The 19,270-nt window shown below is 39.8% G+C and overlaps 1 protein-coding gene across 1 annotated transcript in view; it reads right to left on the bottom strand.

The window, feature by feature from the left end:
* Window positions 1–653: 653 nt before the first annotated feature.
* The window catches only part of tars1 (threonyl-tRNA synthetase 1), a 40,824-nt gene continuing 22,207 nt past the window's right edge, over window positions 654–19,270 (bottom strand). The window contains exons 14-18 of the mRNA XM_046348251.1: window positions 15,167–15,244; window positions 14,915–15,015; window positions 14,609–14,713; window positions 2,265–2,452; window positions 654–1,154 (exon numbers count right to left, since the gene is read on the bottom strand). Of these exons, the coding sequence (XP_046204207.1) occupies window positions 1,006–1,154; window positions 2,265–2,452; window positions 14,609–14,713; window positions 14,915–15,015; window positions 15,167–15,244 (621 nt within the window). The 3' untranslated portion in view covers window positions 654–1,005. The remainder of the gene's footprint in view (window positions 1,155–2,264; window positions 2,453–14,608; window positions 14,714–14,914; window positions 15,016–15,166; window positions 15,245–19,270) is intronic.

Genomic DNA, 19,270 nt, shown 5'->3' with positions numbered 1-19,270 from the left:
GGGACTGACACAGGTTGGGAGACACTATGGCCTAGTCCAATGTCACTCCTGGACAGTGAGCCAGGAAGTAGTTTACAGTACAAATAGCTAGTTGATGTTCCAGCTAGCTAGCTGATGTTCCAGCTAGCTAGTTGATGTTCCAGCTAGCTAGTTGATGTTCCAGCTAGCTAGTTGATGTTCCAGCTCACCCAAAGCAGGCATTTCTCCACCTCACTGCTCTGCAGGACTAGATGATGTTGTGGCTGTAACATTTAATGGACACTAGAACTAGCTAGCTATGTTAGACATGTTCAGGAAAAGCAGCTCATAGCAAGCAAGCCAATAACATGTATATCACTGCATTGGTTCGACATTGACATCTAGCAATCAACACAGGGCTTCTACACAGCTTCCATTTCCTTTCCTAAATCAATAAAACAACCAATCTTTACAAGAGTGGTGCCATTTTGGACAGTGCCGGTGGTGATAGGACATTGGAGAACAAAACCAGCCTAATGTAAGAAATATTTTATTTTTTACGTTTTCAAAATTGCATTACATATTTACAATTCTTTGATGTGATGAAAACGGTTATTCCTACAGTTGACAGCAGTAACCCTGTCTTTTTCTTGTTTCCCTTTATAATGTAAACCAATGAGGAGAAAGAGGCAAAGTGGCATAAATCAATTTAAAAGTAGAGGTCATCCCTTGTAACATTTCCACAACAGATCATCGACAGTATCATGAGTTTCACATATTACAAGAGAGGACATTGGAGGTTCCATTGAAAGAGTTGCGATTTATGCTTTGTTTTATCAAAACGTTCAACGAATTAGAATGTGATCTCAAAAAGCAAAAAAAAAACACACAAAAAAAAAACTTTATGAAGAAATGCAGACAGATGCGTAGTCAAATTAAGTAAAAGACCGAGCGAGTGAGCTCCCCCTAAGGACTCGGAAGTTGTGCACTTTGTGTTTGAAGTTGAAATCCTCTGAGATGCGGTTCACTGAAGGACCGTCAGAGGTATCAGAATTCCTCCTCCGCGTTGCGGCTGCGTGAGGCCTTCAGCTGTTTGAGACGCTCCATACACTCATTGACGCTGCGCTCTCCGTGCACCTTGTTGTCACGCGTACGCACGTTCACCGTCTCGCTGGTCTTCTCCTTCTCTCCCACAACTGGACAGAAAAGAGGATTTCATTAGGATTTCATGTCTTGACTGTTTAGTGATAAAACCCTAAATTGCTTCTCTGTTACGCTTTCAAGTAGAATCCCTGAGATGACTAATACAATCAATTATGACCTGTCATTTCCAGCTGTCTATTTAACATGTGTAGTTTTCTGATCATATGGGATCTCCCTGCTGCATGTTGCTCTGGTTGTCGTGGTCTAATAACATGTGAAAATATTTTAAATAGACACTCAACCTATAGAATGAGACTTATAGTCAGCGTAACATTTTTACATGTTGTTCAAGGCTCAATCAAACTCCCATGACTCCATCTGGCAAAATCACTCCCACCATCACCGACCAAAGTTGTAGCTCCGGCAGCCATTGTGCACTTTCTAAACAGCCTATATTTTCATATCGAATTAATTGTAAACTTCATACATTCTATTAGTTCCAATAGGCAGGCCTCCAGTGTTGTTGGATGGCTGCTTGGACAGTATGTCAGTTATCGTTGAACAAACCATTTCAGATGCAGCAGGTTTAGCTAGCTAGCATTGCTAACGTTACATTAGCACCAAAGCTGAGAGACTATGATTCCGTAATGATTTGCCTGTAAATTTCATAAAATAATAAACCATACCCTAGACCCCACCACTCAACCCAAAGCCCATACCCCCCCACCACTCAACCCAAAGCCCATACCCCACCACTCAGCCCATACCCCACCACCCAGCCCAAAGCCCATACCCCACCACCACTCAGCCCATACCCCACCACCACCCAGCCCATACCCCACCACCCAGCCCATACCCCACCACTCAGCCCATACCAGAGACCCCACCACCCAGCCCATACCAGAGACCCCACCACCCAGCCCATACCCCACCACTCAGCCCATACCCCACCACTCAGCCCAGCCCATACCCCACCACTCAGCCCATACCCCACCACTCAGCCCATACCCCACCACTCAGCCCATACCCCACCACCCAGCCCATACCCCACCACCCAGCCCATACCCCACCACCCAGCCCATACCCCACCACTCAGCCCATACCCCACCACTCAGCCCATACCCCACCACTCAGCCCATACCCCAGACCCCACCACCACTTACCCAGGATGAAGTTGTACTGTGCCAGCTGTGCGTTGCGTATCTTCTTGTTCAGGGTGCAGCTGGCATCACAGTCTACGTCTGTCATCAGACCTCCACGGTGGAAATCATCACGGATCTTCTGAGCATAGTCATCCAGTGTGGGTCCTACAGGTACCACCATCACCTGACGAGGAGACAGCCACAGCGGCCTGGGGAGGGTATTGACATCTTATTACAGAGTTAAGAGGTGAAAACTCTAACAGCTGCTTTGGATCCGGTACCAGCTCCTGAGATTTGTTTTGGTTCAACCAACAAATTTTATTTTCAAGTGACAATTAAATTTGAAAGCTACAGCCGTGGTCGTTTTGGAAATCAAACTCCAATCTTACTGATGGAAATGTCATAAGAATGTTTCTCCTGTAAAATTCTGCATACAGCAGAACTCGGCGAAACAAACGGCTGTACTCGCATACGCCCTAAGAATCTTCTCTTGAAAAACATTACGGCTGTTTGTCCCTCTTGAGCCACCGTAGCAACATACCCACTATCACTTCCTCAAAATAAGTTGAATTCATCTAAGATAAAGCAAGTAATCTGTAATTAATTTTGACATTCTTGCAGAGGTCTTAGTCACTTCATCAAAGAATCCCATCTGTAGTTCCCACTAGGAGTAGACTTCGGCTGCCGAACTTTGAAAATGTTTTGTGCACGAAAATAAAATCCTGCCGAAGACCAAAACTAACAAAAAAGATGCCAGGAATTGTTGGTTCGACTGGAACGCATACAGTAACCTTAGGGGGGAAAGTATTCCTGTATGACCAAAAATGACATTGGACTTCTAAAACGGCTGTGTTCCTATGGGAATGTGCTCATGTTTAGAGCCACACAATCAGGTAAAACCTCTAACCTTTTTTATTTTTTTACTTTGGAAAAAGTCTGACAGGAGTGAACATAAAAAAGCGTCTGCTAAATGGCATATATTATTATTATTATTATTATTATTTAATATTACCAGCTACAGGAGATTAGATAGTAGTAGAGACAGTATTACCAGCTACAGGAGATTAGATAGTAGTAGAGACAGTATTACCAGCTACAGGAGATTAGATAGTAGTAGAGACAGTATTACCAGCTACAGGAGATTAGATAGTAGTAGAGACAGTATTACCAGCTACAGGACATTAGATAGTAGTAGAGACAGTATTACCAGCTACAGGACATTAGATAGTAGTAGAGACAGTATTACCAGCTACAGATCAGATAGTAGTAGAGACAATATTACCAGCTACAGGACATTAGATAGTAGTAGAGACAGTATTACCAGCTACAGGACATTAGATAGTAGTAGAGACAATATTACCAGCTACAGGACATTAGATAGTAGTAGAGACAGTATTACCAGCTACAGGACATTAGATAGTAGTAGAGACAATATTACCAGCTACAGGACATTAGATAGTAGTAGAGACAATATTACCAGCTACAGGACATTAGATAGTAGTAGAGACAGTATTACCAGCTACAGGAGATTAGATAGTAGTAGAGACAGTATTACCAGCTACAGGAGATTAGATAGTAGTAGAGACAGTATTACCAGCTACAGGAGATTAGATAGTAGTAGAGACAGTATTACCAGCTACAGGACATTAGATAGTAGTAGAGACAGTATTACCAGCTACAGGACATTAGATAGTAGTAGAGACAGTATTACCAGCTACAGATCAGATAGTAGTAGAGACAATATTACCAGCTACAGGACATTAGATAGTAGTAGAGACAGTATTACCAGCTACAGGACATTAGATAGTAGTAGAGACAATATTACCAGCTACAGGACATTAGATAGTAGTAGAGACAATATTACCAGCTACAGGACATTAGATAGTAGTAGAGACAGTATTACCAGCTACAGGACATTAGATAGTAGTAGAGACAATATTACCAGCTACAGGACATTAGATAGTAGTAGAGACAGTATTACCAGCTACAGGACATTAGATAGTAGTAGAGACAATATTACCAGCTACAGGACATTAGATAGTAGTAGAGACAATATTACCAGCTACAGGACATTAGATAGTAGTAGAGACAGTATTACCAGCTACAGGAGATTAGATAGTAGTAGAGACAGTATTACCAGCTACAGGACATTAGATAGTAGTAGAGACAGTATTACCAGCTACAGGACATTAGATAGTAGTAGAGACAGTATTACCAGCTACAGATCAGATAGTAGTAGAGACAATATTACCAGCTACAGGAGATTAGATAGTAGTAGAGACAGTATTACCAGCTACAGGAGATTAGATAGTAGTAGAGACAGTATTACCAGCTACAGTAGATTAGATAGTAGTAGAGACAATATTACCAGCTACAGGAGATTAGATAGTAGTAGAGACAGTATTACCAGCTACAGTAGATTAGATAGTAGTAGAGACAATATTACCAGCTACAGGAGATTAGATAGTAGTAGAGACAGTATTACCAGCTACAGGAGATTAGATAGTAGTAGAGACAGTATTACCAGCTACAGTAGATTAGATAGTAGTAGAGACAGTATTACCAGCTACAGTAGATTAGATAGTAGTAGAGACAATATTACCAGCTACAGGAGATTAGATAGTAGTAGAGACAGTATTACCAGCTACAGTAGATTAGATAGTAGTAGAGACAATATTACCAGCTACAGGAGATTAGATAGTAGTAGAGACAGTATTACCAGCTACAGTAGATTAGATAGTAGTAGAGACAGTATTACCAGCTACAGTAGATTAGATAGTAGTAGAGACAATATTACCAGCTACAGTAGATTAGATAGTAGTAGAGACAGTATTACCAGCTACAGGAGATTAGATAGTAGTAGAGACAGTATTACCAGCTACAGGAGATTAGAGAGTAGTAGAGACAATATTACCAGCTACAGGAGATTAGATAGTAGTAGAGACAGTATTACCAGCTACAGGAGATCAGATAGTAGTAGAGAAAGTATTACCAGCTACAGTAGATTAGAGAGTATTACCAGCTACAGGAGATTAGATAGTAGTAGAGACAGTATTACCAGCTACAGTAGATTAGAGAGTAGTAGAGACAGTATTACCAGCTACAGTAGATTAGATAGTAGTAGAGACAGTATTACCAGCTACAGTAAATTAGATAGTAGTAGAGACAGTATTACCAGCTACAGTAGATTAGATAGTAGAGACAGTATTACCAGCTACAGTAGATTAGAGAGTAGTAGTATCAGTATTACCAGCTACAGTAGATTAGATAGTAGTAGAGACAGTATTACCAGCTACAGGACATTAGATAGTAGTAGAGACAGTATTACCAGCTACAGATCAGATAGTAGTAGAGACAATATTACCAGCTACAGGACATTAGATAGTAGTAGAGACAGTATTACCAGCTACAGTAGATTAGATAGTAGTAGAGACAATATTACCAGCTACAGGACATTAGATAGTAGTAGAGACAGTATTACCAGCTACAGGACATTAGATAGTAGTAGAGACAATATCACCAGCTACAGGACATTAGATAGTAGTAGAGACAATATTACCAGCTACAGGACATTAGATAGTAGTAGAGACAGTATTACCAGCTACAGGAGATTAGATAGTAGTAGAGACAGTATTACCAGCTACAGGACATTAGATAGTAGTAGAGACAGTATTACCAGCTACAGATCAGATAGTAGTAGAGACAGTATTACCAGCTACAGTAGATTAGATAGTAGTAGAGACAATATTACCAGCTACAGGAGATTAGATAGTAGTAGAGACAGTATTACCAGCTACAGTAGATTAGATAGTAGTAGAGACAATATTACCAGCTACAGGAGATTAGATAGTAGTAGAGACAGTATTACCAGCTACAGGAGATTAGATAGTAGTAGAGACAGTATTACCAGCTACAGTAGATTAGATAGTAGTAGAGACAATATTACCAGCTACAGGAGATTAGATAGTAGTAGAGACAGTATTACCAGCTACAGTAGATTAGATAGTAGTAGAGACAATATTACCAGCTACAGGAGATTAGATAGTAGTAGAGACAGTATTACCAGCTACAGGACATTAGATAGTAGTAGAGACAGTATTACCAGCTACAGGAGATTAGAGAGTAGTAGAGACAATATTACCAGCTACAGGAGATTAGATAGTAGTAGAGACAGTATTACCAGCTACAGGAGATCAGATAGTAGTAGAGAAAGTATTACCAGCTACAGTAGATTAGAGAGTATTACCAGCTACAGGAGATTAGATAGTAGTAGAGACAGTATTACCAGCTACAGTAGATTAGATAGTAGTAGAGACAGTATTACCAGCTACAGGACATTAGATAGTAGTAGAGACAGTATTACCAGCTACAGATCAGATAGTAGTAGAGACAATATTACCAGCTACAGGACATTAGATAGTAGTAGAGACAGTATTACCAGCTACAGGACATTAGATAGTAGTAGAGACAATATCACCAGCTACAGGACATTAGATAGTAGTAGAGACAATATTACCAGCTACAGGACATTAGATAGTAGTAGAGACAGTATTACCAGCTACAGGAGATTAGATAGTAGTAGAGACAGTATTACCAGCTACAGGACATTAGATAGTAGTAGAGACAGTATTACCAGCTACAGGACATTAGATAGTAGTAGAGACAGTATTACCAGCTACAGGACATTAGATAGTAGTAGAGACAGTATTACCAGCTACAGGACATTAGATAGTAGTAGAGACAGTATTACCAGCTACAGATCAGATAGTAGTAGAGACAGTATTACCAGCTACAGGAGATTAGATAGTAGTAGAGACAGTATTACCAGCTACAGTAGATTAGATAGTAGTAGAGACAATATTACCAGCTACAGGAGATTAGATAGTAGTAGAGACAGTATTACCAGCTACAGGAGATTAGATAGTAGTAGAGACAGTATTACCAGCTACAGTAGATTAGATGGTAGTAGAGACAGTATTACCAGCTACAGTAGATTAGATAGTAGTAGAGACAATATTACCAGCTACAGGAGATTAGATAGTAGTAGAGACAGTATTACCAGCTACAGTAGATTAGATAGTAGTAGAGACAATATTACCAGCTACAGGAGATTAGATAGTAGTAGAGACAGTATTACCAGCTACAGTAGATTAGATAGTAGTAGAGACAATATTACCAGCTACAGGAGATTAGATAGTAGTAGAGACAGTATTACCAGCTACAGTAGATTAGATAGTAGTAGAGACAGTATTACCAGCTACAGTAGATTAGATAGTAGTAGAGACAGTATTACCAGCTACAGTAGATTAGATAGTAGTAGAGACAATATTACCAGCTACAGTAGATTAGATAGTAGTAGAGACAGTATTACCAGCTACAGGAGATTAGATAGTAGTAGAGACAGTATTACCAGCTACAGGAGATTAGAGAGTAGTAGAGACAATATTACCAGCTACAGGAGATTAGATAGTAGTAGAGACAGTATTACCAGCTACAGGAGATCAGATAGTAGTAGAGAAAGTATTACCAGCTACAGTAGATTAGAGAGTATTACCAGCTACAGGAGATTAGATAGTAGTAGAGACAGTATTACCAGCTACAGTAGATTAGAGAGTAGTAGAGACAGTATTACCAGCTACAGTAGATTAGATAGTAGTAGAGACAGTATTACCAGCTACAGTAAATTAGATAGTAGTAGAGACAGTATTACCAGCTACAGTAGATTAGATAGTAGAGACAGTATTACCAGCTACAGTAGATTAGAGAGTAGTAGTATCAGTTTTACCAGCTACAGTAGATTAGATAGTAGTAGAGACAGTATTACCAGCTACAGGACATTAGATAGTAGTAGAGACAGTATTACCAGCTACAGATCAGATAGTAGTAGAGACAATATTACCAGCTACAGGACATTAGATAGTAGTAGAGACAGTATTACCAGCTACAGGACATTAGATAGTAGTAGAGACAATATTACCAGCTACAGTAGATTAGATAGTAGTAGAGACAGTATTACCAGCTACAGTAGATTAGATAGTAGTAGAGACAATATTACCAGCTACAGGAGATTAGATAGTAGTAGAGACAGTATTACCAGCTACAGTAGATTAGATAGTAGTAGAGACAATATTACCAGCTACAGGAGATTAGATAGTAGTAGAGACAGTATTACCAGCTACAGGAGATTAGATAGTAGTAGAGACAGTATTACCAGCTACAGTAGATTAGATAGTAGTAGAGACAGTATTACCAGCTACAGGAGATTAGATAGTAGTAGAGACAATATTACCAGCTACAGGAGATTAGATAGTAGTAGAGACAGTATTACCAGCTACAGTAGATTAGATAGTAGTAGAGACAATATTACCAGCTACAGGAGATTAGATAGTAGTAGAGACAGTATTACCAGCTACAGGAGATTAGATAGTAGTAGAGACAATATTACCAGCTACAGGAGATTAGATAGTAGTAGAGACAGTATTACCAGCTACAGTAGATTAGATAGTAGTAGAGACAGTATTACCAGCTACAGTAGATTAGATAGTAGTAGAGACAATATTACCAGCTACAGTAGATTAGATAGTAGTAGAGACAGTATTACCAGCTACAGTAGATTAGATAGTAGTAGAGACAATATTACCAGCTACAGTAGATTAGATAGTAGTAGAGACAGTATTACCAGCTACAGGAGATTAGATAGTAGTAGAGACAGTATTACCAGCTACAGGAGATTAGAGAGTAGTAGAGACAATATTACCAGCTACAGGAGATTAGATAGTAGTAGAGAAAGTATTACCAGCTACAGTAGATTAGAGAGTATTACCAGCTACAGGAGATTAGATAGTAGTAGAGACAGTATTACCAGCTACAGTAGATTAGAGAGTAGTAGAGACAGTATTACCAGCTACAGTAGATTAGATAGTAGTAGAGACAGTATTACCAGCTACAGTAGATTAGATAGTAGTAGAGACAGTATTACCAGCTACAGGAGATTAGATAGTAGTAGAGACAGTATTACCAGCTACAGGAGATTAGATAGTAGTAGAGACAGTATTACCAGCTACAGTAGATTAGATAGTAGAGACAGTATTACCAGCTACAGTAGATTAGAGAGTAGTAGTATCAGTATTACCAGCTACAGTAGATTAGAGAGTAGTAGAGACAGTATTACCAGCTACTGTAGATTAGATAGTAGTAGAGACAGTATTACCAGCTACAGTAGATTAGATAGTAGTAGAGACAGTATTACCAGCTACAGTAGATTAGACAGTATTACCAGCTACAGGACATTAGATAGTAGTAGAGACAATATTACCAGCTACAGGACATTAGATAGTAGTAGAGACAGTATTACCAGCTACAGGACATTAGATAGTAGTAGAGACAATATTACCAGCTACAGGACATTAGATAGTAGTAGAGACAATATTACCAGCTACAGGACATTAGATAGTAGTAGAGACAGTATTACCAGCTACAGGAGATTAGATAGTAGTAGAGACAGTATTACCAGCTACAGGAGATTAGATAGTAGTAGAGACAGTATTACCAGCTACAGGAGATTAGATAGTAGTAGAGACAGTATTACCAGCTACAGGACATTAGATAGTAGTAGAGACAGTATTACCAGCTACAGGACATTAGATAGTAGTAGAGACAGTATTACCAGCTACAGATCAGATAGTAGTAGAGACAATATTACCAGCTACAGGACATTAGATAGTAGTAGAGACAGTATTACCAGCTACAGGACATTAGATAGTAGTAGAGACAATATTACCAGCTACAGGACATTAGATAGTAGTAGAGACAATATTACCAGCTACAGGACATTAGATAGTAGTAGAGACAGTATTACCAGCTACAGGACATTAGATAGTAGTAGAGACAATATTACCAGCTACAGGACATTAGATAGTAGTAGAGACAGTATTACCAGCTACAGGACATTAGATAGTAGTAGAGACAATATTACCAGCTACAGGACATTAGATAGTAGTAGAGACAATATTACCAGCTACAGGACATTAGATAGTAGTAGAGACAGTATTACCAGCTACAGGAGATTAGATAGTAGTAGAGACAGTATTACCAGCTACAGGACATTAGATAGTAGTAGAGACAGTATTACCAGCTACAGGACATTAGATAGTAGTAGAGACAGTATTACCAGCTACAGATCAGATAGTAGTAGAGACAATATTACCAGCTACAGGAGATTAGATAGTAGTAGAGACAGTATTACCAGCTACAGGAGATTAGATAGTAGTAGAGACAGTATTACCAGCTACAGTAGATTAGATAGTAGTAGAGACAATATTACCAGCTACAGGAGATTAGATAGTAGTAGAGACAGTATTACCAGCTACAGTAGATTAGATAGTAGTAGAGACAATATTACCAGCTACAGGAGATTAGATAGTAGTAGAGACAGTATTACCAGCTACAGGAGATTAGATAGTAGTAGAGACAGTATTACCAGCTACAGTAGATTAGATAGTAGTAGAGACAGTATTACCAGCTACAGTAGATTAGATAGTAGTAGAGACAATATTACCAGCTACAGGAGATTAGATAGTAGTAGAGACAGTATTACCAGCTACAGTAGATTAGATAGTAGTAGAGACAATATTACCAGCTACAGGAGATTAGATAGTAGTAGAGACAGTATTACCAGCTACAGTAGATTAGATAGTAGTAGAGACAGTATTACCAGCTACAGTAGATTAGATAGTAGTAGAGACAATATTACCAGCTACAGTAGATTAGATAGTAGTAGAGACAGTATTACCAGCTACAGGAGATTAGATAGTAGTAGAGACAGTATTACCAGCTACAGGAGATTAGAGAGTAGTAGAGACAATATTACCAGCTACAGGAGATTAGATAGTAGTAGAGACAGTATTACCAGCTACAGGAGATCAGATAGTAGTAGAGAAAGTATTACCAGCTACAGTAGCTTAGAGAGTATTACCAGCTACAGGAGATTAGATAGTAGTAGAGACAGTATTACCAGCTACAGTAGATTAGAGAGTAGTAGAGACAGTATTACCAGCTACAGTAGATTAGATAGTAGTAGAGACAGTATTACCAGCTACAGTAAATTAGATAGTAGTAGAGACAGTATTACCAGCTACAGTAGATTAGATAGTAGAGACAGTATTACCAGCTACAGTAGATTAGAGAGTAGTAGTATCAGTATTACCAGCTACAGTAGATTAGATAGTAGTAGAGACAGTATTACCAGCTACAGGACATTAGATAGTAGTAGAGACAGTATTACCAGCTACAGATCAGATAGTAGTAGAGACAATATTACCAGCTACAGGACATTAGATAGTAGTAGAGACAGTATTACCAGCTACAGTAGATTAGATAGTAGTAGAGACAATATTACCAGCTACAGGACATTAGATAGTAGTAGAGACAGTATTACCAGCTACAGGACATTAGATAGTAGTAGAGACAATATCACCAGCTACAGGACATTAGATAGTAGTAGAGACAATATTACCAGCTACAGGACATTAGATAGTAGTAGAGACAGTATTACCAGCTACAGGAGATTAGATAGTAGTAGAGACAGTATTACCAGCTACAGGACATTAGATAGTAGTAGAGACAGTATTACCAGCTACAGATCAGATAGTAGTAGAGACAGTATTACCAGCTACAGTAGATTAGATAGTAGTAGAGACAATATTACCAGCTACAGGAGATTAGATAGTAGTAGAGACAGTATTACCAGCTACAGTAGATTAGATAGTAGTAGAGACAATATTACCAGCTACAGGAGATTAGATAGTAGTAGAGACAGTATTACCAGCTACAGGAGATTAGATAGTAGTAGAGACAGTATTACCAGCTACAGTAGATTAGATAGTAGTAGAGACAGTATTACCAGCTACAGTAGATTAGATAGTAGTAGAGACAATATTACCAGCTACAGGAGATTAGATAGTAGTAGAGACAGTATTACCAGCTACAGTAGATTAGATAGTAGTAGAGACAATATTACCAGCTACAGGAGATTAGATAGTAGTAGAGACAGTATTACCAGCTACAGGACATTAGATAGTAGTAGAGACAGTATTACCAGCTACAGGAGATTAGAGAGTAGTAGAGACAATATTACCAGCTACAGGAGATTAGATAGTAGTAGAGACAGTATTACCAGCTACAGGAGATCAGATAGTAGTAGAGAAAGTATTACCAGCTACAGTAGATTAGAGAGTATTACCAGCTACAGGAGATTAGATAGTAGTAGAGACAGTATTACCAGCTACAGTAGATTAGATAGTAGTAGAGACAGTATTACCAGCTACAGGACATTAGATAGTAGTAGAGACAGTATTACCAGCTACAGATCAGATAGTAGTAGAGACAATATTACCAGCTACAGGACATTAGATAGTAGTAGAGACAGTATTACCAGCTACAGGACATTAGATAGTAGTAGAGACAATATCACCAGCTACAGGACATTAGATAGTAGTAGAGACAATATCACCAGCTACAGGACATTAGATAGTAGTAGAGACAGTATTACCAGCTACAGGAGATTAGATAGTAGTAGAGACAGTATTACCAGCTACAGGACATTAGATAGTAGTAGAGACAGTATTACCAGCTACAGGACATTAGATAGTAGTAGAGACAGTATTACCAGCTACAGGACATTAGATAGTAGTAGAGACAGTATTACCAGCTACAGGACATTAGATAGTAGTAGAGACAGTATTACCAGCTACAGATCAGATAGTAGTAGAGACAGTATTACCAGCTACAGGAGATTAGATAGTAGTAGAGACAGTATTACCAGCTACAGTAGATTAGATAGTAGTAGAGACAATATTACCAGCTACAGGAGATTAGATAGTAGTAGAGACAGTATTACCAGCTACAGGAGATTAGATAGTAGTAGAGACAGTATTACCAGCTACAGTAGATTAGATGGTAGTAGAGACAGTATTACCAGCTACAGTAGATTAGATAGTAGTAGAGACAATATTACCAGCTACAGGAGATTAGATAGTAGTAGAGACAGTATTACCAGCTACAGGAGATTAGATAGTAGTAGAGACAGTATTACCAGCTACAGTAGATTAGATAGTAGTAGAGACAATATTACCAGCTACAGGAGATTAGATAGTAGTAGAGACAGTATTACCAGCTACAGGAGATTAGATAGTAGTAGAGACAGTATTACCAGCTACAGTAGATTAGATAGTAGTAGAGACAGTATTACCAGCTACAGTAGATTAGATAGTAGTAGAGACAATATTACCAGCTACAGGAGATTAGATAGTAGTAGAGACAGTATTACCAGCTACAGTAGATTAGATAGTAGTAGAGACAATATTACCAGCTACAGGAGATTAGATAGTAGTAGAGACAGTATTACCAGCTACAGGAGATTAGATAGTAGTAGAGACAATATTACCAGCTACAGGAGATTAGATAGTAGTAGAGACAGTATTACCAGCTACAGTAGATTAGATAGTAGTAGAGACAGTATTACCAGCTACAGTAGATTAGATAGTAGTAGAGACAATATTACCAGCTACAGTAGATTAGATAGTAGTAGAGACAGTATTACCAGCTACAGTAGATTAGATAGTAGTAGAGACAATATTACCAGCTACAGTAGATTAGATAGTAGTAGAGACAGTATTACCAGCTACAGGAGATTAGATAGTAGTAGAGACAGTATTACCAGCTACAGGAGATTAGATAGTAGTAGAGACAATATTACCAGCTACAGTAGATTAGATAGTAGTAGAGACAGTATTACCAGCTACAGTAGATTAGAGAGTATTACCAGCTACAGGAGATTAGATAGTAGTAGAGACAGTATTACCAGCTACAGTAGATTAGAGAGTAGTAGAGACAGTATTACCAGCTACAGTAGATTAGATAGTAGTAGAGACAGTATTACCAGCTACAGTAGATTAGATAGTAGTAGAGACAGTATTACCAGCTACAGGAGATTAGATAGTAGTAGAGACAGTATTACCAGCTACAGGAGATTAGATAGTAGTAGAGACAGTATTACCAGCTACAGTAGATTAGATAGTAGAGACAGTATTACCAGCTACAGTAGATTAGAGAGTAGTAGTATCAGTATTACCAGCTACAGTAGATTAGAGAGTAGTAGAGACAGTATTACCAGCTACTGTAGATTAGATAGTAGTAGAGACAGTATTACCAGCTACAGTAGATTAGATAGTAGTAGAGACAGTATTACCAGCTACAGTAGATTAGACAGTATTACCAGCTACAGTAGATTAGAGAGTAGTAGTATCAGTATTACCAGCTACAGTAGATTAGAGAGTAGTAGTATCAGTACTAATATAGCCCCTCACCATTTCCCTCCGTAGTTCTCAGTGAGGATAGCGATCATCCTCTCTACTGATCCCAGGATGGCTCTGTGGATGATGACTGGCCTCTGCTTATCGTCTCCATCATGGCTACACACACACACACATTTCCATCAGACACATCTAGCATAAAAATAAGTCTTCAAAGTAGTTCCACACAGTGACCCTGTTCTCCCCATTTCTTGCCAGTTGACAAACCAACTACAGAAAACCATTAGAAAAAATGTCAACAAACTCCTGTCTAGCAACCAATCGCAAACTGTGTTACGGAGATGTCAGAGGAAGTGTTACCTGACAAAGGTGAGGTTGAAGCGGATTGGTAGCTGGAAGTCCAGCTGGATGGTGGCACACTGATGGTATCGACCAATAGCATCCTTGATCTGGATGTCAATCTACAACCGGGTACAACACACAGCATGGCGTCACTACAGCTTGGCGTATAAGTAATGTTTCCATTCCTCCATGATGAGTTCGATGAGACACCATATTCCCTTTTGATCCTTATAAAGTTCAATACAACATGACAACATCGGTCGGTCTTACCTTCGGTCCGTAGAAGGCCCCGTCTCCAGGGTTGAGGACCCACTTCTCGCCAAACTCATTCAGACTGTTCTCCAGTTGCTGCAATCACACAGGAGAGAACAGAGTTGGGAGGTTTGCTAAATGACCAACTTACATTTGTCATTTAGCAGAGACTCTTATCCATAACAACCACATATCACCAGTATATAACCATATATAACAGTATACACTTAACTTTACATTAACCCTTCATAAACAACTCAGTACATCACTGGGGCTGAGCCCCCTGACATCCAGCCCTCTTTATCAGAGGGTGGTGAGGACAACCCAGGATATCACTGGGGCTGAGCTCCCTGACATCCAGCCCTCTTTATCAGAGGGTGGTGAGGACAACCCAGGATATCACTGGGGCTGAGCTCCCTGACATCCAGCCCTCTTTATCAGAGGGTGGTGAGGACAACCCAGGATATCACTGGGGCTGAGCTCCCTGACAACCAGCCCTCTTTATCAGAGGGTGGTGAGGACAACCCAGGATATCACTGGGGCCGAGCTCCCTGACATCCAGCCCTCCTTATCAGGCGGTGTGAAAGGAAGACTACCAACAACCAGGCCATAAACTGTTCTCTCTGCTTCCGCACGGAAAGCGGTACTAATGCATCAAGTCTGACACCAACAGGCTCCTGAACAGTTCCTATCCCCAAGCCATAAGACTTAAATAGCTACACTGACTATATGATTTGATTTTTGTATTGGATTCTTATTTTTGCACTCTATGCACTCCGACAGGGCCCTACACGCCGTCACGGAACTGACCCTGTATATAAGACACCCTCACTGTAAATTGCGTTTATTTTCAGCAAACTTAACATTGGTAAATATTTGTATGAACATAACAAGATTCAATAACAGACAAACTGAACAAGTTCCACAGACATGTGACTAACAAATGGAATAATGTGTCCCTGAATAAAAGGAGTGGTCAAAAGTAACAGTCAGCATCTGGTGTGGCCACCAGCTGCATTAAAAACTGCAGTGCATCTCCTCATCTTGGACTGCACCAGATTTACCAGTTCTTGCTGTGAGATGTTACCCCACTCTTCTACCAAGGCACCTGCAAGATCCCGGACATTTCTGGGGGGGGGGGCTGGCCCTCAACCTCTGATCCAACAGGTCCCAGAAGTGGGTCCAGGCTCTTTGCTGGCCATGGCAGAACACTGACATTCCTGTCTTGCAGGAAATCACACACAGAATGAGCAGTATGCTGGAGGGTCATGCAGGAAGGGTACCACATGAAGGAGAAGGATCTCTTTCCTGTAACGCACAGCGTGGAGATTGGCAGCAATGACAACAAGATCAGTCCGATGATGATGTGACACACTGCCCCAGACCATGACGGACCCTCCACCTCCAAATTCCTGCTGCAGAGTACAGGCCTCGGTGTAACGCTCATTCCTTCGACGAAAAACGTGAATCCGACCATCACCCCTGGTGAGACAAAACCGTGATTCATCAGTGAAGAGCACCTTTTACCAGTCCTGTCTGGTCCAGCGACAGTGGGTTATGCCCATAGGTGACGTTGTTGCCAGTGATGTCTGGTGAGGACCTGCCTTACAACAAGCCTACAAGCCCTCAGTCCAGCCTATCTCATCCTATTGCGGACAGTCTGAGCACTGATGGAGGGATTGTGCGTTCCTGGTGTAACTCGGGCAGTGGTTACCATCCTGTACCTGTCCCGCAGGTGTGATGTTACACGTGTTCGTTCTGCCACTGCGAGGACAATCAGCTGTCCATCCTGTCTCCCTGTAGCGCTGTCTTAGGCGTCTCAGTTAGGACATTGACATTTATTGCCCTGGCCACATCTGCAGTCCTCAAGCCTCCTTGCAGCATGCCTAAGGCATGTTCACGCAGATGAGCAGGGACCCTGGGCATCTTTCTTCTGGTGTTTTTCAGTCAGGACACTAAAGAAGCCTACTAAGTTTTCATAACTGTGACCTTAATTGCCTACCGTCTGTAAACTGTTAGTGTCTTAACCTCTCTAGGCAAGGGGCAGCATTCGGAATTTTGGATGAAAAGCATGCCCAAATTAAACCGCCTGCTACTCAGGCCCAGAAGATATGAAATGCATATAACTGGTAGATCTTGATAGAAAACACTAAAGTTTCCAAAACTGTTAAAATAGTGTCTGAGTATAACAGAACTGATTTATCAGGCGAAAACCTGAGAAAAATCAATTCAGGAAGTAGTTGTATTTTTTGGTTTTGTAGTTCTATTCAATGCCATTACAGTATCCATTGACTTAGGACTCAATTTGCAGTTCCTATGCCTTCCACTAGATGTCCAGTCTTTAGAAATTGTTTCAGGCTTGTATTCTTATGAATGAGGGAGTAAGACCAGTCTGAATGTGTGGACCCTGACGTGTCACAGAGCTTTTCCAAATCCAGACCTCCATGGGTTGATACATTTGATTTCCATTGATAATTTGTGTGATGTTGTTGTCAGCACATTCAACTAAGTAAAGAAAAAAGTACTTAACCTTGTGACTAGGGGGCAGTATTTTCATTTTTGGAAAAATAACATTCCCGTAGTAAACGTTTTTTTTTGTCAGGATAAGATGCTAGAATATGCATATAATTGACAGCTTAGGATAGAAAACACTGAAGTTTCCAAAACTGTAAAAATATTGTCTGTGAGTATAACAGAACTGATGTTGCAGGCGAAAGCCTGAGAAAAATCCAATCCGGAAGTGCCCCATGTTTTGAAAGTGCTGCGTTCCAATGCGTCCATATTGAGCAGTGAATGGGCTATCAACCAGATTACTCTTTCTCCGTATTCCCCAAGGTGTCTACAGCATTGTGACGTAGTTTTACGCATTTATGTTGAAGAATACAGTAATCGGCTACATTGCGCAACTGGTCACCTGATGGCTCCCAGAGTGATTCTCGAGGGTAAAATACAGAGGTAGCCATTATTCCAATCGGTCCTACTGAAAAACCAATTGTCCCGGTGGATATTGAATAGATTTGAAAAACACCTTGAGGATTGATTATAAACAGCGCTTGCCATGTTTCCGTCGATATTATGGAGCCAATTTTGAATATTTTTCAGCGTTTTCGTGACTGCAATTTCCGGGCGATTTCTCAGCCAATCGTGAAGAACAAACGGAACTAATTCACCTACAAAAATAATATTTAGGGAAAAAAGGAATATTGGTTATCTAACTGGGAGTCTCATGAGTGAAAACATCCGAAGCTCAAAGGTAAACGATTTAATTTGATTGCTTTTCTGATTTCCGTGACCAAGTTAGCTGCTGCTAGCTGGACAAAATGCTATGCTAGGCTATCAATAAACTTACACAAATGCTTGTCTTGCTTTGGCTGTAAAGCATATTTTGAAAATCTGAGATGACAGTTTGATTAACAAAGGGCTAAGCTGTGTAAAATAATATTTTGGGAAAAAATGAATATTGGCTAACTGGGAGTCTCATGAGTGAAAACATCCGAAGCTCAGTATATAGTGTGGCATTAACTGACCCTGTATATAGTCAAATCAAATCAAATTTATTTATATAGCCCTTGGTACATCAGCTGATATCTCAAAGTGCTGTACAGAAACCCAGCCTAAAACCCCAAACAGCAAACAATGCAGGTGTAAAAGCATTAACTGACCCTGTATATAGTGTGGCATTACCTGACCCTGTATATAGTGTTGTATTACCTGACCCTGTATATAGTATGGTACTAACTGACCCTGTATATAGTATGGTATTAACCTGACCCTGTATATAGTATGGTATTAACCTGACCCTGTATATAGTATGGTATTAACCTGACCCTGTATATAGTATGGTATTAACCTGACCCTGTATATAGTATGGTATTAACCTGACCCTGTATATAGTATGGTATTAACCTGACCCTGTATATAGTATGGTATTAACCTGACCCTGTATATAGTATGGTATTAACCTGACCCTGTATATAGTATGGTATTAACCTGACCCTGTATATAGTATGGTATTAACCTGACCCTGTATATAGTATGGTATTAACCTGAACCTGTATATAGTATGGTATTAACTGACCCTGTATATAGTATGGTATTAACTGACCCTGTATATAGTATGAT

Source organism: Oncorhynchus gorbuscha, linkage group LG04 (genome assembly GCF_021184085.1).
Source record: "Oncorhynchus gorbuscha isolate QuinsamMale2020 ecotype Even-year linkage group LG04, OgorEven_v1.0, whole genome shotgun sequence".
NCBI classification, from domain to species: domain Eukaryota; kingdom Metazoa; phylum Chordata; class Actinopteri; order Salmoniformes; family Salmonidae; genus Oncorhynchus; species Oncorhynchus gorbuscha.
This window is presented reverse-complemented; position numbering and strand designations above follow the sequence as displayed.